This window comes from Anticarsia gemmatalis, chromosome 29 (assembly GCF_050436995.1).
Source record: "Anticarsia gemmatalis isolate Benzon Research Colony breed Stoneville strain chromosome 29, ilAntGemm2 primary, whole genome shotgun sequence".
Classification (NCBI taxonomy): Eukaryota; Metazoa; Arthropoda; class Insecta; order Lepidoptera; family Erebidae; genus Anticarsia; species Anticarsia gemmatalis.
In genome coordinates, this window is record NC_134773.1 from 4,151,844 (window position 1) to 4,175,551 (window position 23,708).

Below are 23,708 nucleotides of genomic sequence, written 5' to 3' on the forward strand. Positions count from 1 at the left end.
AAACTACTGGTCCGATTTCAAAAATTATTTCAGTGTTAGATAGCCCATTTATCGAGGAAGGTTATAGGCTACATATCATCACGCTAAGATAAGTAGGAGAAGAGTGCCAGTAAAAAATGTTACAATAACGGGGAAAAAATTGACCCATTCTCTCTTATGTGACGCAAGCGAAGTTGCGCGGGTCAGCTAGTAAAAGAGAAATGGGTCATAATCTTCCCCGTTTTAGGAACATTTTTTACTGGTACTCTGCTGCTATTGGTCGTAGCGTGATGATATATGGCCTTTAACCACGTTAAATTGTGGGTCCCGAGTGTCATTTTCAAAGATCTTTGACAGTCGTCAACAGTAGTCAGAAACTTGAAAGTCTGACAACCAGTCTTACAGAAAGGATATCGTGTTATAACCAAACTGGGTTGTGGAGGTCCGATAGTCAGTCGCTACATGTAAATACTGGTATTCAGCTGCATCCGGTGAGACTGGAAGCCGACTCCAATGTAGTTGGAAAAAAGGCTAGACTGATGATGATAGCTTATAACCAGGATACTTAAGACCCCGGGAAATTATTTTACGCAGACGTAGTCGCGGGCGGAACTTGTAGTTATATAATCTTATTCACAATGACCAAATACACGTAAGATTTCATAACAAGTTCTAAATATGGCTCTTAACACAGTCTACGTATAAATAAATCTTTGGACAAGGGCCAGATCTATGCGAATGGCTCATGGTGTAATGTTATGGTATAACGTCTAAATCAGCCTAGACCGCTTCCAGTCTCACCGGATGCAGCTGAGTACCAGTATTTTATATGGAACGACTGTCTATCTGATCTCTACAACACAGTTACCTAGGCTGGGGTTATCAGACTTTCAAGCTTATGACTACTGTTCACGACTGTCAAAGATCTTCGAAAATGACAGCCGGGACAATTTAACGTGCCTTCCGAAATAGGAGAAACTCGAAAGGTAAAAGAAGGTCACCGATCCACAGAACAACATTGGTAAGCGTAGCTTTCCCTCAGAGATCGGTTCGCGCGGCTGTTAGGTATCGTACACGGTACTGTTCTAGGAGTACATCTCAGAGGCTAGGGGTAGTGCAAGGAACTTCTTAGGGACCAGACTTTAGGCATTAGGTCTCCTACAAGGTACTGCTCTGGGACCACTATTTACGCATTAGGTGCTCCCCAAGGTATTATTGTAGGACCATACTTAAAATATTTGGTGTCACTCAAGGCACTACTTACGGACAACTACTTAATCATTATTTCCTACAAGGCATTACCCAAGGACGACTACGCAATCGTTAGGTGTCTTACAAGGCACTGCTCTGGGACCAGTCCTTAATCATTAGGTGTCGTTCAAAATACAAGTCTGGGACCACTCCTTAGACATAAGGTACTCTCCAAGGATGCAATCTTGGACCATACCTTATTTATTAAGTACTTCCCAAGGCATCATTCTAGGACCATACAACATACCTAAGTTTTACTAAAACTACTAAAAACCACTTTAAAGTTACTCACCAGACTTAACAATCTCGGACATGGTTTCAAAGTCGAGTACAGAGCTAATAGGCAACATGAACACGTCCTCCAGTTTAGTCATCACGTCTGACACGGTCTTCTTGCGCAGTTCTAAAGCGCCCGATATTATGTTCACTTCGTCCTTGTCTAGGTCGTTTACATCTGTAGTTACCTGAAAATAAATAGAAAGGTTTTTAGTTCCTGATGCACTAGACTTTTAAAGAAAAATCACAAACTTACATTACAACGACTATTAATAATCTGAAAAATATTTTTTTTTACAAACCCCGAAGAGCTATTGGTAAATTGCGCTACACATAATATAGAATTATTAAATGGAAAGCCAATAGCTATTCACTTATAATTCTTAATGTAAACTTAATTTAGTTGATTTCTTGTCATAACCTCTTTTCAAACTGGCAGTAAACACTAAGGATAATAATAAAAGAAGTTAAAGAAAACTTATAGATATAAAACAGTAAAAGTGTCTGTAATAAGAAAGTTTATTTTTGTTTCGTCTATTCATGTTATGTATATCGCTCTTTTCCCTAAAAAGTGAATATAATATTATTTGTGTACCCAGTATTATATTTTGTATGTATGTAGCTATGTGTATTTATCACCATATATGTATTTTTGTATACTTCTTTCCATTCTCATCTCTCTTAACTATTTGTTTATCTTGTTCAACTCACTCCTTCACTTCTATTATACACCTACTTCTTCTTATCTCTGCATCACCCGTAGGTTGACTGGTAGAGAATACCATTGGCATTAAGTCCGCCATTATACAACGTTTGTATATAAAGTAAATAAATAAATATTAGTATCTCACCTTGACAAGTTCCTTAAGTCTCTCTCTATTATACACGCTGCCGATCTCTTCACCCAGGAAGTAGTCTAGCAGCTTGCTAACTGGAAACGCTAGAGGCGCTGTTAACGCCATTACTGCCTGTTGAACAAAAGTTTAATGATCATTTACATTTTAGATTTATTTCAAAATATAAATATTAATAAATTTAACCCGTTACTGTCCCACTGCTGGGCAAGGGTCTCCTCCCGTAATGAGGGAGGGTTTAGGCCTTGAGTCCACCACGCTGGCCAAGTGCGGGTTGGGGACTTTGCATGCCCTCAATAAATGTATTAAACAAATTTTAGGCATGCAAGGTTTCCTCACGATGTTTTCCTTCACCGTTGGAGCATGTGATAATTATTTCTAATACACACATAACTTGGAAAAGTCATTGGTGTGTTGCCTCGGGTTCGAACCTGCGACCACTTGCGTGCGAGGTGTCAACTTATACCACTCGGCTATCACTGCTCGCTTTATTTTATAAATATTATACAGCAGTGATAGCCGAGTGGTATAAATTGGTACCTCCCACTCAAGTGGTCGACGGTACGTACCCGAGGCAACACACCAATGACTTTTACAAGTAATGTGTGTATTGAAAATAATAATCATTTGTTCTAACATCACATTCATGTTGCATAACATTGCATGCCTAAAATTCGTTAAAAACATTTATTGAGGGCAAGCAAAGTCCTTAATCGGCACTTGGTCAGCGTGGTGGACTCAAGGCCTAATCCCTCCCTCGTTTGGGAGGAAACCCTTGCTCAGTAGTGGGACATTAATGGCTTAAATTCATTATTATTTATTAATTATTTCTCTTCGTAAGAACCATTCTCGTACTTCAAGAAATAATTAGAAAAAAAAATTAGCGACATCGGTTCAGCTGCTCTTGAGATTTGCGGTCAGTACCACATTTAGTTATTCATTTTTAAGTTTCAAAGCACTTATTATATAAACAAACAAAATTACTACACCACTTTATACGTAAACAAACACTACTACAATGACCATAAGGCTGGCTCCACATGTTGGTCCCAACGCTCGTACCAACGTTGGACTGCAAACTCGGTGAGGCGTACACACGTTGGCTAATAAACTAGTTCTGTCCCGTCAGATCACGAGCGTTGGCGCTGATTCCTTTGACGAAACCGACACGAGCCAACTACCAGCGCTCGCTTCAACATTGGGACCAATGCCATTTTCTAGATCCACACTTTGAAAGAATAGCGTTGGGGCCAATATTGGGGCCAACGTGTGGAGCCGGCGTAAAATTGACCAAACAACTAACCTTAGTAATCATGATACTCTTCGCCCCTACCATGAGCCCATGTCTCGAACATATCGCTTGCGGCGTAATCTCACCCAACAACACGATCGAGAGCGTAGAAAATATCACAGCGAACAACCCCGAAGTTAATTCGTCTAACAAAATCGTGAAAGTCGAATTAACAGCCACATTGCCTAGTAAAATACTACACAGAAGATAGTTTCCGTGATCTCGAACCGGCATAATAGCTCTGGCATACTTTCGTTCTTGCTCCGTCCCTGTATTCGATATAATTTTTAATTCGGTGCGGTCTAAGGACATAAGGCCTAAGTTTAAGCCTGAGAATAGCGCTGAAAATGTCAGGCAAGTGAGAATTAGGATTAACGAAACCCATAGAGGTAGTAGTGTGTTGTGTGTCGCCAACATTTTGAAAGACTCTGTGCCTTGGTGAAGGTATTTCTCTTCGTCTTTGAAAGGGTCGTCGACCCCTGCTCTTAGGTTTTTAGCGCATATGTATAGTTTTGCTTCTGGGATCGGTGAAGGGGCGATTATTTCGAAAAGCGCTGTTCTGTAGCCTAGGGAGCCTTCTTTTACCTGTGGAAGAAACAGTAATTAGTTAATAAAAGTATGAATTTTAAATAATATTTTTTTCCGTGGAACATCAAACTGTGTGCAACAGTGGATGGCGTGAATACGGGAGTTTGCATTTAAATTAAACAATAAAGAGATAAAAAATTCCTACGTTGCTGAATTGACAACGATTTCGCCTTTTGCCTATAAACAAGAACAAGTTGTAGAATTTGTTGTGTATATTATATGCATTACATCGTCACACAGTTTTATTATTCACCCATGGTCAATATTGATGGATACATTACAGCGAAAAATGTTGTCAGAATAATCCAACCAAAAAATTCAATCTTTGTTACAAGATTCCAAAATTTTATTATTGAATTAACTATCAAATCGAGTGCACAATTTGAAGTGAGTTACCTTCGAGAACCCATAGTAAAAATGTGGGTGTGTTTGAAAGATTAGCTTAAACGTTCAGGGACTTAATCATGAAATGGACGATCACGTAATTGTAATAGAAAGTAATTTGTATACACATATGTTCGTTGATAGCGAAAATAAATATATAAAACCGTATTACTAGCAGAGAAAACATAATAATAAAAAGAAAGTTAGTAACTAAATTATGTATTTAATCAACCGGCACAATCAATCTATGGCGCAACCGGTAGAGCATCCTACTGCTAATTATGAGGTCTCGGTTTCGAACCCCGAGTCGGGCATAGTGCATAATACGTCTAACTAAGCGGCAAAACCAAATATGTGGAGATGAACCCGATCGGCACAAGCCGAACAAGTGAGTCGAGTCGGTTTTGTTGTTCGATCAATATTGCCGAACTGAATATTAGGTCGGGGAAAAAGTCTTTTCGCATTATAGTATGTATGAACTTGTAACAAAATCTTTTCTCTACACAAAACAGGTCGATATTTGGGACCTCACGAGCTCACTGAAGGAAACCTAATGAACTGTGTACTCATTTGTGATTCTTGAAGCCAAAGAGATTTTATTACAAGTTCATATATACTATAATGCGAAAAGACTTTTTCCCCGACATAATATGTGTGTAACAAACGTATTAATTAAAGTAAACTCACCATATACTCTCCTTTCAGTAAAAACTTGCATGGTTGTCCAAAATTCTGTATTTCATGAGTGAACGCGATCACAGTTCTTGAAGTTAGACCGGCGCCGAACAATCTAGGACAAATAATACAAGATAATATAGAAAGTTGCAAAACAGCAAAGATTTTCAACATAGGGTACAAAATCAAATCAATCTAGCCTTTCTCCAAACTAGGTTAGAGTCGTCTTCCAGTCTCACCGAATGCAACTGAATACCAGTATTTTACATGAAACGACTGTCTATCGGACCTCCACAACACAATTACCTGGGATAACACGATACCCTTCAATCTTCTGTTATACTGTATTTTCCCACCAGTCAAATCAGCTACTCCCTATGAAACATCAAAAACTCACTTCTGTATAGAAAATCGTACGCCTGTTATAACTTTGTAATCTCACCTTAAAGTAACTCCACTATCAGCCAGCACACTAGGCACTCCATCATCAATGATCTTCGGCTCCTTATCAGAGTCTTCAATCCTCAGACCTTCGATATAAATATCAACAGAATCAGCTTTGACACTCGTAAAATCCATTTCTGGGGTCACCTGTCTTGTTTTCCTATATTTTTCCTCCTCTCCCCTTTCTGTAGCAGAAGACGTATTCTGAACACCTCTCTTGAATCTTTCAATAGAATTTCCGCTCTCAACATCTTGGTATTCTAATGGAATATTTATATTGTTTATTTGGCTTAAAGGCACGTAATTGTCGTTATATAGTACTTCGATGTCGTTTTTTTCGTCTCTTGTGAGTCTTGGGACGTTTTGGAGGTAGTTCACGTCCGTATCGTGAGAGAGGTCTGACCATTCTTGGCTTTGTTTATCACGGGTTAGGGCTTCGGTTGTTCTGTAACAAATAAAAAGGTATGTAAGTTTAAGTATTTTGTAACAAATACAAGTTATGTTAGTTAAGGTATCTCTAAGGTATCTATTTATAGTACTAAGCAGCGATAACGGAGTGGTGTCAGTTGACAACTCCCACGCAACTGGTCGAAGGTTCGAGCTCGGCTTTTAACGGTGAAGAACCTAGTAATGAAATCTTGCACGCAAGTTCTTTAATAAATTTCTTGGGCATACGCAAAGTTCCCAAATCGTACTAGGCCAGCATGGTGGACTCCAGGCCAAATCTTTCCCTCGTTCGAGTCGAGACCCTTGCTCAGCAGTGGGACAGCCGTGGATAAAAACAAAATATATTGTTGGCAGATTCCACAAAGGCAATCTGTCAAAACTATCAATAAAATTTTCTTATGATGAAAAACACCAATAACATTATAATGTAACGGGTCTTAAACGCGTATATAATTAAATTAAAGGTATTTAAATTAAAGGTTAGAATACCTTACTTGTACACCCGACGTTTCAGTCAGCCCCGACCACGGACGATGTAATTCGACATATACAAGTCGCGAGCGTTTAAAATCGAAAAATACCAATATTTATGCCTACCAAAATAGATTTGAATACAATCTACATCCTAAAGTCCTACACTTCTCTACACCTATGTATGTTAATAAACTATGTATGTATGTAGATGTACGTTACATAATCAATTGCTAGTAGGGTCAGAATCGGTTTGCGGGCACAATCCGACCTCAATTGACACGCGAACTGATGTGGGTTAACTAATGGAGAAATTGAATTACTCTCGACACTTTTCGGTCTCAGATATATTATGTGATTCAATTGACTTATATACCCCTAACTTAACTCTAGTTGGAGATAAGCCTACTTTAGTTTAGTTGATAAAATATATTTTTCTGCAAAAAAATTTATCTACTATGGTTCGTGAAAAAAAAAGTGATTGTTTATGGTCTTCTCTCTATTCAATTTTGACACAGGGCAAGCAGAATCGGATAAGCATGCATTATATTCTTGCATCGACTTTTAAAATGGATAGAAACATGATAATTTACAAACGAAATATCAACATAATCCCATTTTTGCTCATTATAGAAAGGCATCTAGTTTGAACGGTTAAGTATTCGATTGTTGGTGCTATTAGGGTACACGGGTACCAAGTATATGTCAATAAACTTGCTTTCTATGCCTGAGACAAATAGATAAATAACTACAGGCTCATTTTCGCCCAATATCTAATGAATTCCAACCACTTCAAATTGTAACCTCCCAAAAAAATTTACCTTCTCACACTTTTATCCCTTCAAAACCTTTTTCAAAATCGCCACAAAGCCTAATGCTAGATCAGTAACAGCAAACACATGTAAACTATATATCAGTTTAAAATCACGTGCAGACGAATATTTATGTACTGAAACGACTGAAGGGCAGCCCAATCTATAAATAATACTAACGTAAGATATTTTTGTAAAGGGCCACACGAACTTTGGATTGAAGGGAAACTGTTACGTAATTTTTCTCCAGACGATGTTTTTTCTTCACGTTTTGTGAAATGGTAATAAAAAATCTGTGATATTCTGTTACTTTTCAGGATAAAATGTAGTTTCAGGATCAATGTGAGGTTTGAGTAGGTACCTGAATATTACAAGGAGATAGATTTGGAGATTGTCTCCACAAAATTTTGTCTGTATGGTAAAAAAATCTGTGATATTCATTGTATTTTTCAGGATATAATGTAGCTTCAGGTTCGATTTAACGTTTGACTAGTACCTGAATATTACATGGAGATAGTTTTGGAGATTATCCTCTACAAAATTTACCTACTTGTTAAATAGTTATCAAATCGTGATGATAGATTTGGCTAGTGGTGATATGAGTATAAGTTACGATACGTATTTAAATACTAATCGATGCACGCTTGCGGTAATAAACATATCATCCACTATAGGCCGCCGGCGATTTTGACCGCGTGGAAACCCTTCCCGAGTAAATCTCGATCCCTCGGGAACTCCGGGAACTTCATCTATCTATATACAAAATTTCAGCGTAATCGATCCAATAGTATTTGTGTGAAAGAGTAATAAACATCCATACCACTAATACCAATCGGCTATAACTGCTTTATCATATTACATTTATTAATATCAAAACAATATCCTTAAATTCATTTTGAAAACACAAAGAGCATATAGTTTTTTCGTACTCACAATAGGGAGTTAACAAATTATTTGAAGATTCTCATAAAAATTGTTACTATTGTAATATTAGTGCGATATTAAAATAATAAATTACTATTACATGGTTTTGCTACAGCATTTTCTATAAGTCAGTAAAGCGAATATAAAACCTCTTCAGGCCATAATTCGTCTACAACCTCCACCGAAATACGATCGACCTTGCATACGCCAATAGTCTAGGCAACAACTAGACTACATACTAAGTACTAACACGCGATATTGAGCAAGTGCGAAACACATCTGCAAACATGTACTATGAAAAATCATTGAAAATGTTGAACGATATCGTAATATTGTTACATAATTTTTAGAAAATATTTGAGATACGTACATAATTAGGCTAATTTTGCTCACTGTTTGGTATACGATCAGTGAGTTAAGCAATCTTAGCGAGGTCGTTATTTAGATGGGTGGGTGGCTAGTATCCGAGGTGAGAGTCTCCGTGCTTCGGAGGGCACGTAAAAAGTCAGTCGCAGTTGTTGCTAATTAAGATACTTTTGTTACTGTCACACAGCTGGGCAAGGGTCTCCTCCCGAAATATACCTACTTAAGTATAATAAAATGTAGGTACTTAAATGAGTTTTTAGGTTAATCTATACTAATATTATAAAGCTGAAGAGTTTGTTTGTTTGTTTGTTTGTTTGAACGCACTAATCTCGGGAACTACTGGTCTGATTTGAAAAATTCTTTCAGTGTTAGATAGCCCATTTATCGAGGAAGGCTATAGGCTATATATCATCACGCTACGACCAATAGGAGCAGAGCACCAGTAAAAAATGTTACAAAAACGGGGAAAATTTTCATTCTCTTTATGTGACGCAAGCGAAGTTGCGCGGGTCAGCTAGTTTATCATAAAAGATAGACTCCTATGGCGTTGAAAACTACCTACAGCTTTATATAACAATCGTTGCTTTTAACCCATCACTGTCCCACTGCCGGGCAAGCGTCTCCTCCCGAAATTAGGGAGAGGTTGAGCCTTGAGTCCTAATTATTACGTTAGTTTACCATAATATAAAATTAAATAGTCCCTATACTAAACTACAACTTGAAATTATAATAATCGTCTCTATTACACATAGCTTTTGTTTACACACATTTCTGCCCTACCTTAGTAAAGTCAACTTTTGAACGGCATCAGCGGGTGGGACTGACTGCCACCCCTAGACTAATAGCAGGTTTAAAATAGATTTCATTCAGCAAGTGACGCATGACGGGTGCTGACGTTTTACATGATGGAGTGGATGCAGATCTTAGAAATGTGATATTATTGGTATACTATAGTAATATGATCAATTACTCATAATAAATCTATACTAATATTATAAAGCTGAAGAGTTTGTTTGTTTGATTGTTTGAACGCGCTAATCTCAGGAACTACTGGAATTGTAAGGATTGTACCAAGTGACGTTCTCTGGTCTCTATCTATGGAAATAAGGCGTGATTTGATGTAAATAAATAAAAATAATAACCCATTTATGTCCCACTGCAAGGTCTCGCTTGGCCTTGAGTCCACTACGCTGGCCAATTGCGGGTTGGGGATTTTGCATACCTTCAAGAACTGTTCTAAACAACTCTCAGGCCTCCAAGGTTGCATCACGATGTTTTCCAACAAGTGATCATTATTTCTAATACACACATCACCTGGAAATGTCTTGTTGCCTACGTTTCGTACCTTTGCACTGCGTGGGAGGAACGAATAGTTATGTGTGATAAAATATTGTCGCAATTCTTGGGAATATTGTGATTCTTAGTACAGGGTATAATATGATTAGGATGATGATTAATTTAAACAATATTTTATTTATAGTTTAGCTAACTGCCAAGTAATAGTTGACTGCCTCCGTGGCGCAGTGGTTTAGGTCGACACGCCGATATCATTGCGTTGGGAGGTCGTGGGTTCGATTCCCACACGAAACAATTATTTGTGCGATCCACAAATAATTGTTTCGGGTCTGGTTGTACTTTGTATCCGTTGCTTGCATATTCGTAAAAGTCCCTGCGACAAAAGAGCAACTTTTAGTGCGGGAGTTGTCTTATTAAAAAAAGGAAAAATATATAAAATCTAAATAATATGACCATTTTTCACTATGACTAATCATCGAAGGGAAAACAGGATTGTTTGCAAGGTAAAGGAAGTCAGAACAAAGAAACTCTACAAAACAATAACTTAGACAAAATTCCATGGATTTAATTACGATCAGCACTTCAAATAAATATCTTTTAACCTTCATATCGACGGTCCCTACGTACATTCCCTCAAGTGGTACTTACGGGATTTGCCTTTTTTGCTTCCGTGACCTTCCGATTGTCATATATTTTCGATTGATTAAAGAAAAATTAGTAAAAATGCTTTAATTCTACCCTAAATCAACACTCGACAAACCCCAGAACTACAACACTTCCAATGTAAAATGTCACTAGTGAGAGTTAAGTCATTTTACATTGGCAAGTCAACAACACCCGCGCGTGCCTCCCCCGTAACTCCCACATGCGGACTTGTTGCGCTCGCGCATAAAAGAAAATGAAAAATGTAAAAGATAAAAGTAAAACCTTCAAAATATCATCAGGTAAGCTGAATTTGACGTTTTATTTTATTGTACCTTCTTCAACTTTAATTATTAGTCAGTAAAAAGTATATTTTAAATTACATTATCAACTTAAATTACTTTTTTGGTAATCTAAACAAGCTTTATTCAATTCCGACGTAATTAGTCGCTTTTGGTAGTTACGTTATTTTACTTGGGAATGTTTTGAATCAGAAAAGTCTTAAGTGTTACATAAGTGTTTTTACGTGGGAGAACATATACTACTGTTTTAAGTAACTGCCACTTAAGTTATTTTACATCGGGAATATTAAATTAAAAATGTAAATAATTACCATTTCTGTTATTTTACGTTGTTTTTTGTTATTTTTTTCGGGTCCATTTTCGCTAGCATCAAAAGATAAACACTAAGATCTGGCTCAAATCCATGCAAAAATGAGTCCTACGCCACCCTCGGCTCCATTAGTTTCAAATTTGCTCGGTGATAAAATACTGTCAGATTCAAGTATAGTAGAAATATTGGAATCGCCACAACCGACGTCTTCTCTTTGGCTCCAGGGGGTTTCTCAATCACCTTCCAAACATCGTGTTCCTTCATGGACTCCAACTCCCGCTTCATCACTGCTATCCACTCATGGCTATCAGGTCTTCGAAGGACTTCTTTGTACGAACGTGGTTCTTCCTCTAACTTGCATGTACTGTTGTAGCAATATAGTCCACTTTGTGCGCTACGAAGTCTATTCCTCAAAGGATACCTAGGCTCTTTCTCGATATTCACACCTACTGTTCTGACTCTTGTATCACAATGTTCAGCATCAGATTCATTTGAATTCACAGGCTACACAGATTCAACACAAGGATCTGTATCCACATATGCTGAGTCTGAGCTCTCCTCCGCATCTTCAATACTGTCTGGGTCTGTCAGACGTGTTTCGTTTTCCACGCCTCGCGAAGTCTTTAAAAAGGTCCAAGCATGAGATTTCTCCCTGAGAAAAAAATTTACTAGTGAAATCGTCTACTATTACGAACATGTAACGAGCTCCACCAAAAGAACGTTCCGACATGGGACTACACGAATCAGCATGTAATAAACTGAGTTTGTCTTTCGCTCGCCTTGCTTCACCTTTTGGAAAAGGTATTCTATGTGCTTTACATCTTATACAAGCAGCACAAGGTTCCATTACACTTTTACCTCCAACCTTGATGTTAGGCAACTTCCGTAAATCATTCAAGTTAACATGCCCTAATCTACGATGCCAAAGTGCCAACGGGTCTTCAACTTGAACCGTAGCCAAAGCACCATCTACAATAGGAAAACAATCATCCAACTTATAGATACCTGAGACTTCACTAGCAGTAATCACAAGTTTACTCGTTATCTCGCTTATCGATTGGTGAAACATCCTACAGCCATCAGAATCAAAAATAACTCTCCATCCATTCTGTACCAACTTAGATACCGTCAAAAGATTAACTTTCAAGCCAGGCACAAAGGAACACAATCTTTTACAGTTAACAAAACTCCTTTCACATTAACTATAATATCACCTTTGCCTTCACTTGACACTCTATCATCATTTGCACACGTCACAACATTCTTATCAGTAACCTTAAAGTCTCTAAACCACTGCTTCTGAAAACTCATGTGTGTCGAGGCTCCACTATCGAGATAAAACGTCGAGGGACTGAAGGATTTGTGCACCGACAGTGAACACTTGAACAGCATAACGCAACTTTCTTCGACTTCGAGGAAACCGTTGGTAAGCGTGCACCATCCACATCCTTGTCCAGAATGTCCAGCATCGGGCAATCGGACTTCTTATGACCTTTCTTTCCATATTAAAAGCACTTGAGCCTTAATACTGACTGTTGTTTCTTCACTACTAAAGCCGAGTTCGACGAGGAATCATTTGAAGAGCTCTGAGCGCTATCTCCTTGTAGAAGCTTTTGCCGAACATTTTGAGAAGTAATGTTCATTCCCGAATGCTCTAGTGCCATCCGTAATGGTCGGTAAACATCAGGCATACCTCGCAAAAGTACCACTGCAACCAAATCGTCATCGAAACTTTGATTGATTTCTTTACGCTTTTGAGCGTGACTCATGTCAGCAGATCGGTGGTTTTCCAGCTTCTCATCCAAGAGACAATTCATCAGAGTTATGCGCCTATTTATTCCCTTATCTTCAAAAATTATTGTCAATGCATCCCACACTTTTTTTCCATAAGTAAGATATTGAACATACGGATACAGATGAGATTCTAAGTAAAGGCATATTAACGTGTATGCTTCTTGATCCTTCTCGATCTCTGCTTCATCATCCTTCTTTGGAAGCGTTGATGTATACTTGAAACATTTTTCTCGAGCAACCATATTCAACAAGTACCTAATTATGACCGCTCAATATTATTACTTTGTCATATTTTATATCTTTATGATGAAGAAAAGGGTTGCCTATTGTGAATTTAATAAAAAAAGGTTTTTAAATTTTTCTTTTTATTTTATTTTCAGCCCTTACCTCATGGCTCCCAGTATGAAAACACCGTAATTCAATATTATACTCAACGTAAAATTTTGTAAAAGGCAGTTACAATTTAGATCGTTGTTCAATCCCCCAAGTAAAGATCAGTAAGTACCACTTAGGTAAATGCTAGTCAGAATGTTTCCGATCTAAAACGACGGTTGTAACCAATGGAACATAAAATGAATATATTTTAACGTTTTTATTTAATTTTCTCATAAAAGACAACAAATAAAGACTTCGTGCAAAATTTCATAGCTCTGCGATTGATAGAACTTGAGATACAAGTGTTTGAAACTTCAAACCGCTCTCCTGTAAAATTTGCGTTTTGCAATTAGGTTATTGTACGTAGGGACCGTCGATATGTATACTAATAGTAATTAATAATTTATTACAATTATTATTTTAACTTTGCACGCAAACCCAATAATGTAGATAGGCAACGTAAAATTTACTCTACCATTGTGTCGGGAGGTTGTGGGTTCGATTCCCATACGAGACAATTATTTGTGCTTTGTGTCTGGTGTTTGTATGTTTGTAAAAGTCCCCGCGACACAAGAGCGATTCTGAGCGCGGGAGTTGTCTTTTAAAAATTAACAAAGTTGTATTTAAAAAAATAACAATTGCATTTGCCGAGTCCAAAACAGTTTGGAAGAAAGACTAGGCTCTTTTTACATCCAGTTAATTAACACCTGACATCGTTTTAATTAACCACAAATAAGTACTAAACAGTAAACAATCGAGTTTCTTTGTTTACTTAGAATCGCGTGCGAATTGATGACGTCAAAACTGCTATTTAGTACACGGTATTAAAACTATTTGTGTCTGAGTATAGGAAGATGCGAGAGACGCCGATGTTACGACGCCATTTTTGTTTTTTTTTTTTAGGGTTCTGTAACCAAAGGGTAAAACGGGACTCTATTACTAAACATCCGCTGTCTGTCCGTCTCCAGGCTGTATCTCATAAACCGTTAAGAATAGAAAGCTGAAATTTTCACAGATTTTGTATTCATGACGCTATAACAACAAATAAGTACAAAAAAATTTAAATAATTAAATATTCCGTATTTTTTTGCTCAATATTAAAAATGGCAACAGGTAGACGCTTAAAATTTCAACAAACGTGCTGTTCTATTATAGATGATAGTAAGGAACCCTTCGTGCGCGAGTCCGACTCGCACTTGGCCGATTTTTATCGCAGAGTACATAACTGCATGTACCGCTCCAGGAAGGAATCGGGGGCAAGGTGTCCCGGCTTTGATTAGGGCATACCGACTAAAAACCAGACGGTGTTCCTTCAACAGTGACCAGTGACGGTCCCGTTTTACCGTTTGGCTACGGAACCCAAAAAAAGTGGTATTCCAATCAAAATTCCTACAGTAAAGTAGTGAACTATAACTAATTAAGACACGTCTAATATGTCAGCTCGTCAATGTGGAGTAACGTGTACTGACGTGATATTATGACGTCAGTTGCGTGTTTTAGTGTGTAGTAGAGAGTAGATATTAAAGGCAAGTAAAAGTTTATTATATTTATATCCTATAAATAAATCTATACTAATATTATAAAGCTGAAGAGTTTATTTGTTTGATTGTTTGTTTGAACGCGCTAATCTCAGGAACTACTGGTCCGATTTGAAAAATTCTTTCAGTATTAGATAGACCATCACGCTACGGCCATTAGGAGCGGAGTAGCAACGAAAAATGTTACAAAAACGGGGAAAATTATGTCCCATTCTCTCTTATGTGACGCAAGCGAAGTCGCGCGGGTCAGCTAGTTAAAATTAAATTTAACCCATTAATGTCCCACTGCTGGGCAAGGGTCTCCTCCCGTAATGAGGGAGGGGTTAGGCCTTGAGTCCTTATTATAACCTAGTGCATTATTTTTCTATTACAAACATACACACGGCTGACATTTTCGAAGATCTCTGACAGTCGTTACCGGTAGTCAGAAGCTTGAAAGTCTGACAACCAGTCTTACCGAAGGGTATCGTGTTAGATACCCACGTAACTGTGTTGTGGAGGTCAGATAGGCAGTCGCTCCATGTAAAATACCGACATTTACTTACATCCGGTGAGACTGGAAGCCGACTCCAACATAGTTGGAAGAAAGGCTAGGCTGATGTCATTTCAATCAAAATTCCTACAGTACAATAATTAACTGTAACTAATTAAGACACGAGCAGTGATAGCCGAGTGGTATAAGTTGACACCTCCCACGCAAGTGGTCGCAGGTTCGAACCCGAGGCAACACACCAATGACTTTTCGAAGTTATGTGTGTATTAGAAATAATTATCACATGCTCCAACGGTGAAGGAAAACATCGTGAGGAAACCTTGCATGCCTAAAAATTTGTTTAATACATTTATTGAGGGCATGCAAAGTCCCCAACCCGCACTTGGCCAGCGTGGTGGACTCAAGGCCTAAACCCTCCCTCATTACGGGAGGAGACCCTTGCCCAGCAGTGGGACAGTAATGGGTTAAATTTATTTTTTTTATTTTAATTAAGACACGTCTGCTATGTCAGCTCGTCAATGTGGAGTAACGTGAACTGACGTGATATGACGTCAGTTGCGTGATCAAGTGTGTAGTAGAGCATTATCGTATGATTTAAAGATATTTATGGCAGGTAAAAGTGAATTATAACCTAGTGAATTACATGACGTTGTGGGCACGTTTGTGACTTTGTATGAGTATTAACGCTATTGAATAGATAAACTACAGTTAAATGTTACTCAGAAACCGGGGGTACCTGTGACATCTCTCGCACTAAGTATTGCTCTTGTGTCGCGGGGACTTTTACAAACATACAAACAACGGGCACAAAGCATAACCAGACCCGAAACATTTATTTGTGGGTCGCAAAAATAATTGTCCTGAGTGGGGATCAAACTTACGACCTAAAACATTACTCCACAAGCTCGGCGTGGCGACCTAAACCACTGCGCCACGGAGGCAGTCAATATCTCTTCAATAGCGTTTAAGCTCATATAAACATGACAGTTTGAATAGATAAACTACCGCTAAATGTGCCTCAGAAACCGGGGGTTAGCGATCACTTCTATTTAAAGTAGTGTAATGATACTTTATCTACTAGTAACGATGTATCGTCAATCAGATAACGCTAGTTAACATCAACAGATTATACGTAACTAATGGATAATGCTCTTAATAGTGTATTTAGCGTTTTTTTTTAAGACAACTCCCGCACTAAGAGTTGCTTTTGTGTCGCGGGGACTTTTACAAACATACAAACAACGGACACAAAGTACAACCAGACCCGAAACAATTATTTGTGGATCACACAAATAATTGTTCCGTGTGGGAATCGAACCCACGACCTCCCGACGCAGTGGTATTGGCGTGGCGACCTAAACCACTGCGCTACGGAGGCAGTCTACAGTTTATGAGAGACTGGTTACATTCTGTGACTTCCCTCGCATGTAATAGCAAAGTTTGAGTAAATATCTGCGCAGATTTCTGCCCCGGAATATTATTAGGTCGGGGAAAAAGTATTTCCGCATTGTAGTATGTTTGAACTTGTAATAAAATTTCTTTGGCTTCAAGAATCACTAATGAGTACACGGTTCATTAGGTTTCTTTCAGTGAGCTCGTGAGGTACCCAAATATCGAGTTTTTATGTGTAGGGAAAAGATTTGATTACTAGTTCATACATACTATAATGCGAAAATACTTTTTCCCCGACCTAATGGTACCTGACTCTGCTAAATTACATCCAAATCCGTTCAACCGGTTGACCCGTAACCATAACCATAAAATACTAAAGAAAGCGAGAAAAATTCATTATTTTCCTTTTTTTGTTTCATTAAAAAAAATCCTCAGGCGATCATGTTTTATCTGAATCAAATCCAAGTATATTACATATCAAAATAGTTTCATCAGTTTCGCCATAAAAACAAAACAAACAGACTTACATCAGCACATTTTTACTAGCGTCTAAGTATAAACAGTGACGCACATAATCGTAGCCTTCGTTTGCAATACTCATAAATTCAACATATGACGAGAAAGCAATAAAATATCGTTTTATATCGCACTAGCAGCCCGCCTCGGCTTCACCTGGTTTAAGCAGTTATTTTACATAAAAAAGCCCTTGAAACTTTTACCCATAAACATCCCTCTTAAATCACCCTATCTATTAAAAAAAATCACATCAAAATCCGTTGCGTAGTTTTTAAGATCTAAGCATACATACATACAGACATAGAGACAGACGCGGTAAGCGACTTTGCTTTATACTATTTAGTGATAGCTATTTGTAGGCATCTTTCAAGGTATAATTTTTAGCCCATACCAATGTAAAATTGAGCCGCGAAATCTAGGTAATCTATGAAAACTCTAAGCTCGTAAATAAAGAAATGTAACCCATTAATGTCCCACTGCTGGGCAAGATCTCCTCCCGTCATGAGAGGTGAGTTAACCTGAGTCCACCACGCTGGCCAAGTGCGGGTAGGAGACTTCGCATACCTTTAAGAACTGTTCTAAACAACTCTCAGGCATGCAAGGTTGCATCACGATGTTTTCCTTCACCGTTGGAACAAGTGATCATTATATCTAATACACACATCACTTGGAAAAGTCATTGGTGTTGCTTAGGGTTCGAACCGTCAACTTTCGTGAGAGGTCTTATATACCAATTTATATTAACTCTTGTTGTATTAAAATGTCTAAACAATAACACAATTCCCAATATAGATTGCACATGTGCATAGTCTGTCACACACATGTGTCGTCACGTGAGCAACGCAAGCGCATTCCTACTGGCCGAGTGCCATTACCGTAATACTAGACTTGAGATATTTATATTATTTTTTAAATGATTGATTAATGATTAATTAATCATGATCTGTTATAATTAATCAAAATCAAATTATTTATTCATTTAGGTCAAATATTGACACTTATGATAGTTAGTCGTTACAATTACTGAATCTACCATTAGCTCGGAAAGTGTACAGCCTTATGAGAAGAGATAACAAGTAACTCACGGCTATGCTTTTTAATCGACAAAAAATTTACAATGTTTTTGATACAATAGGCAAGCAGTGATAGCCGAGTGGTATAAGTTGACACTTCCCACGCAAGCGGTCGCAGGTTCGAACCCGAGGCAACACACCAATGACTTTTCGAAGTTATGTGTGTATTAGAAATAATTATCACATGCTCCAACGGTGAAGGAAAACATCGTGATGAAACCTTGCATGCCTAAAATTTGTTTAAAACATTTATTGAGGGCATGCAAAGTCCCCAACCCGCACTTGGCCAGCGTGGTGGACTCAAGGCCTAACCCCTCCCTCATTACGGGACCCGAAACAATTATTTGTGGATCGCACAAATAATTGCTCCGTGTGGGAATCGAACCCACGACCTGATGCAGTGGTATCGGCGTGGTGACATAAACCACTGCGCCACGGAGGCAGTTTACCTAACGGTCAGCGTAACTGACTAGGTATAGCAAAGCAGTATAATATACACGTAAAAATATTCTACACCCAGGCAAAACCGTAGCTCACCGCTAGTCAACAAAAAAACCCAAACTTTTCGCAAACTACGCAGTCAGAACAAAATGTCAATATGCCTACATAGAAACGTCGTCGCCAGTACGTCGGTGTTTAAGGTCACGGGTGGTAGTAGGGGGTGATAAGGGGGTGTAGGGGGCGCTATAGTTCACTCACCTTATGTAGGTCAACAGATAATAGTGTTATAGAAAAAACTGTAGGCTGTCTGTGGGGATTGTTTTTGCTAAAATTCTAAACTAGCTTTTACCCGCGACTTCGTCCGCCACCTGAATTTTCTAATGGGAATGTGTCATTTTCCCGGGGTAGTAAGTAGCCTATGTCCTTTCTCGGTAACAAAATATCTCCATACCAAATTTCATGCAAATTGGTTCAGTAGTTTATGCGTGATTGAGTAACAGACAGACAGAGTTTTTAATTTCGCATTTATAATATTAAAAATAAATAATAAGTATAGACTAGCTATAACACGCCGTTTTGTTTGTATCTTCTCCTATTTTAGCGGTTGCTGGTTGCTAAAAGTTAACTGAGTTATCGAAAGACTATATTATTAAACGTGTACTCGAAGTAGTTTTTGTTTCGTAAATAAAGTAAAATTAAAATGATTACAGACTCAAAACATTCTTATAAGCACTCATTTGATCATAACATAAATTAGAAAATGTGACGTTCCTATTCCGTATTTCTATATAGAAATGTGTTTTTGACATTTTTAAGTACTTGTACGACTACGACTACACTTGGTATATTATTAAATCGCAAAGGGTACCTATTTTTATTTCAAATATTTGTTGTTGTAGCGCCAAAGGAAATAAATAAATTTCAGCTTCCTAGCTATTATGGTTTATGAAATACAGCCAGGTATAATAGGGTTTCCGTTTCTACTCTTTGGGTACAGAACCCTAAAAAATGTATTGGCTAGAACCTGCGCTCAGTCATGGACACGTAAGAAATAAGGGACTAAGTGACATCACATCTATACTAATCTATACTTAATATTATAAAGCTGAAGGAAGCGTTTGTTTGTTTGTTTGTTTGTTTGAACGCGCTAATCTCAGGAATTACTGATCCGATTTGAAAAATTCTTTCAGTGTTAGATAGTCCATTTATCGAGGAAGGTTATAGGCTATATATCATCACGCTACGACCAATAGGAGCAGAGTACCAGTAAAAAATGTTACAAAAACGGGGAAAATGTTGATCCATTCTCTCATATGTGACGCAAGCGATATTGCGCGGGTCAGCTAGTCACTTATATTCAAGTATTCTCGTAAAGTAGATATCCTGTAAGTCAACATGCTGATTACGTTATTACCATGATTCATATTGCTCATTATCACGTTATGGTGTAGACAGGGACATCGTTCTGTCTCGCTCACTCTCACTCACTTTACTGTGAATCAGGGGTGTGATAACGCACTAATTTGTTTAACGAGCTCCGAACTCGGATTTGAAATTGTGATGGAGTCCCGGCTTATCAACTTTTATTTCGGGAGCCTTACCTTAGCAGTAGTAAAAGGTTTCTAGGGAATTAGGGGCAATCACGTGATGTTGTAAGGGCGCATTTCCACCAAATAAGGATGAAACGTCAGTGCTTAACTCAATTATGCGTTGAAGCAGCGATTTCGTTTGTATTTACGGAAATTTTTGGCGAAAATATCGTAGAATTGACTCTCTTAGTTTGTTCATGGCAGAAGTTATCGGTTTTCAGTTTTCTGCATTCCCGAGATGAAAATATACGCATTGATACGCATTAATTACGCTGGTCATTTATTTTTCTATCACTTCTAAGTATATTTTTATCGTAAATCATCTATAATTAGACGAAACTAATTAATAGATTATAAATAGCAAAATCCCTGATTATGTACGCATAATTTACGTCAGCATAGGCAGGTAACAGTAATAAGTACCTAGTAAGTAATTAAATGTTATGCATACAGGAAAAAACAATATAAAAAATATGTAGGACAAATACTACTTTTTTTTAAAGTGGAAATTAATTATTGAAATTGGAATGCTGTTGTTTATGTACCTAAATTCTTGCTTAATGTGTCAGTCTACCTTTATATAAAACTAATATAATTGTGTAATTAAGAGTGTGTTGCGTTTCACTTGGTTTTGCTATTGTAAACTTTTGCATAGGCTAGGGTAGGGTTTTCAGGTATTAAAAATTATTATGACTTAGATAGGTACTTGGTAGTAAATGGATTAAGCTTATTCTTACAGGGAGGTCTAAGGATTCAAATCTTTGTGTTATGGACAATTTTATGTCGGCAGACCCAAAAAATTCAAGGATGAGAAGGAGTGGGAAAAAACGTAGAACAGATTTTTAGCAGAGAAAATAATCTGAGACATAAAGATCTCATTACTGGTTACAAGATCATTGGGAAGTAGGGTTTTTAAACCCATTTATGGCCAGAATTTTTTTTATGACAGATTTTTGTAATTTTTACATAATAGTATGTTAATTAAGTTACATTTATGTCCATAAATGAGTGCGTCATTTTCTCCCTCACCAACCCTATGTGCAGATATGGGTTAGTAACCTATTAACACAAATATGAGCCTGTCTCAGTTATATTTAGATTAATATCTAGACCCAGGTGGAAAATTAAAACAAAGCTAGAATAGCTGCAATATTTATTTATTTATTTATTAGCAGGCATGCAGTTGTATACAACTGGATGCCTGTATCCTGGTAATTCACTATGATGTAATCATTCATTAAATAAATATTTGTCCAGTCTATTTTTGAATAAACATAGAAATATATTTAAAACTATGTTGTCTTTACAACTATGCAATAATATTTATCCAGCAATAACTTTATGAGCTATGCAGCAGGAACAATGTGATAATAAAATGCAAACTTTAAAGAAATATTTTATAACAATGTAAACAATTCTTTATGGATTTTAGTTGAAAGGAATTATAGATATACTAGTTTCAGCACGCTATTATTTTCATCTGTGTGAGAAGATTTTTCAGGGTAAATTGCCCCGTGTTTCATTGTAGTCATAAGTTAAGTTACTGTAAGTCTTTTCTCTAACATTTTTTCGTATTTTTTTTAATGAAAAAAATTTGTTTTTTGTTTATTGGTTTAGTGGTTTCTATGTTTAAGAGATATAATTTGTTATATACAAGTCATTGCTTCTCAGAATTTTGCTTTTGCATTAATAATATTAGTAACCAAGTATATTTATTTAGTGCAAAAAAAAAATTTCTTTGATATCTCTCGCCGAATAGTCAGCACGACACGTGACCAGAGGGCTGGCCTTTACTTAGGGCAAAGAATAAGCATTGCCATTCAACGTGGCAATGCTGCCAGCCTTCTGGGCACGTTACCCGGGGACGGCGATGCGGAGATATTTTATGATGCCTTATTTTAGTTTTATTTATGTTTAGTTCCTTTATTATTATTATTTTATTTTTCGTTTGTACATATAAAATTATTATTTAATGTATTAATTTAATGTTTCGTTTTAGTTTATTTATAACAAAATTCTGTACATTGAATATATTAATACTATTTTATAATATTATAAATGAAAAATAATAAATAAAAATACGTGCAAATTTATCAAGTGGGTACTCTCACAAATTTTGAAATCGAAATAAAACTAATTTATAAAATATCGTTGTACTTTTTTTGAGTTAAAATAGCCTTAAGAATGACCAAAAAATGGATAGAATATAGTACAATAGATGTTTTATTGACCTTACTGTTAAAAAAACGATCACAATAAACCGTTTCCTGAACGTGCACTAAAACGATTAATTTAGTGAAAGTTTATAACGAAAAAAATACTTACGACTGCTCCGTACTATCGCTTCCAGTATCCAAGAAATGTTGAACACCTTGATGCACCCACTTTCCACCAAACGGACTATTTTCCACATCATTTTTATACAAACAAAAATACAATTTTACGTCCGATATAGGCACCAAAATTTCAAGTTTCGTCACCCATTTCGTATTAAATACCTCCTTTAATTCGTAGTTAGGGTATATGACGTCACATTTACCACCCTCTACGGCTTCCACAGGGGTTAATCTCCAAGAATAATGCCCGAGAAACTCACCACCCTTTATGTTTACTAAATATTTACAACTGTTTCTATCACATATTTTGTTGTCCAATTTTAACGATATTATCCTTGGTTTGGACGTATTATTATCAACGGCGTGCACATAAAAAAATAAGCCGATTAATATACCACAAGTCCGTATCACATTAAACACTGGAGCCATTTTTGCGAAGCGCAAATTGGTAAAGAAAACAACAGATCGACGCGACGTCTATAGCGACATGTTTTCGCGATTGACAGTTCGGCGGCAATTGTTGCCGGAACTGCAGTAGTTTAAAAAAATGTTGTCATATCCTGTTCGAATTTATTATTGATTTATTATCGGAAAACAAAAATAAATAAATATATTTTAATTGAATATGTATTAAGTAATAAAATGATAATCATAAAACTATCGTATCTACATGACATGTGAACAAATATTAATGTACTAAAATTCTAATCATGTTGTCTTTCATTTTTGATTTGTTTTATTTTAGATCGCGTTTATATGGTACAAAGTTGAAAGGTTCCACTGGCTTTAACTCAATAACATTATAGATATCGTTCTTATTTAAAATATATAGCTTTTATTTGCTTTTAA

General features: G+C 37.0%; 1 protein-coding gene across 2 annotated transcripts in view; it reads right to left on the bottom strand.

Moving 5' to 3' along the window:
- Nucleotides 1-23,358, bottom strand: part of LOC142985086 (unextended protein-like) — a 46,963-nt gene extending 23,605 nt beyond the window's left edge. For both annotated transcript variants that reach the window (XR_012960181.1, XM_076133040.1), the window contains exons 1-6: nucleotides 22,849-23,358; nucleotides 5,741-6,187; nucleotides 5,311-5,413; nucleotides 3,664-4,236; nucleotides 2,358-2,474; nucleotides 1,523-1,694 (exon numbers count right to left, since the gene is read on the bottom strand). Coding sequence is in view for 1 of the 2 variants with exons in the window: in XM_076133040.1 (XP_075989155.1) it covers nucleotides 1,523-1,694; nucleotides 2,358-2,474; nucleotides 3,664-4,236; nucleotides 5,311-5,413; nucleotides 5,741-6,187; nucleotides 22,849-23,288 (1,852 nt within the window). In the remaining variant the exon portion in view is untranslated. The remainder of the gene's footprint in view (nucleotides 1-1,522; nucleotides 1,695-2,357; nucleotides 2,475-3,663; nucleotides 4,237-5,310; nucleotides 5,414-5,740; nucleotides 6,188-22,848) is intronic.
- Nucleotides 23,359-23,708: the final 350 nt, after the last annotated feature.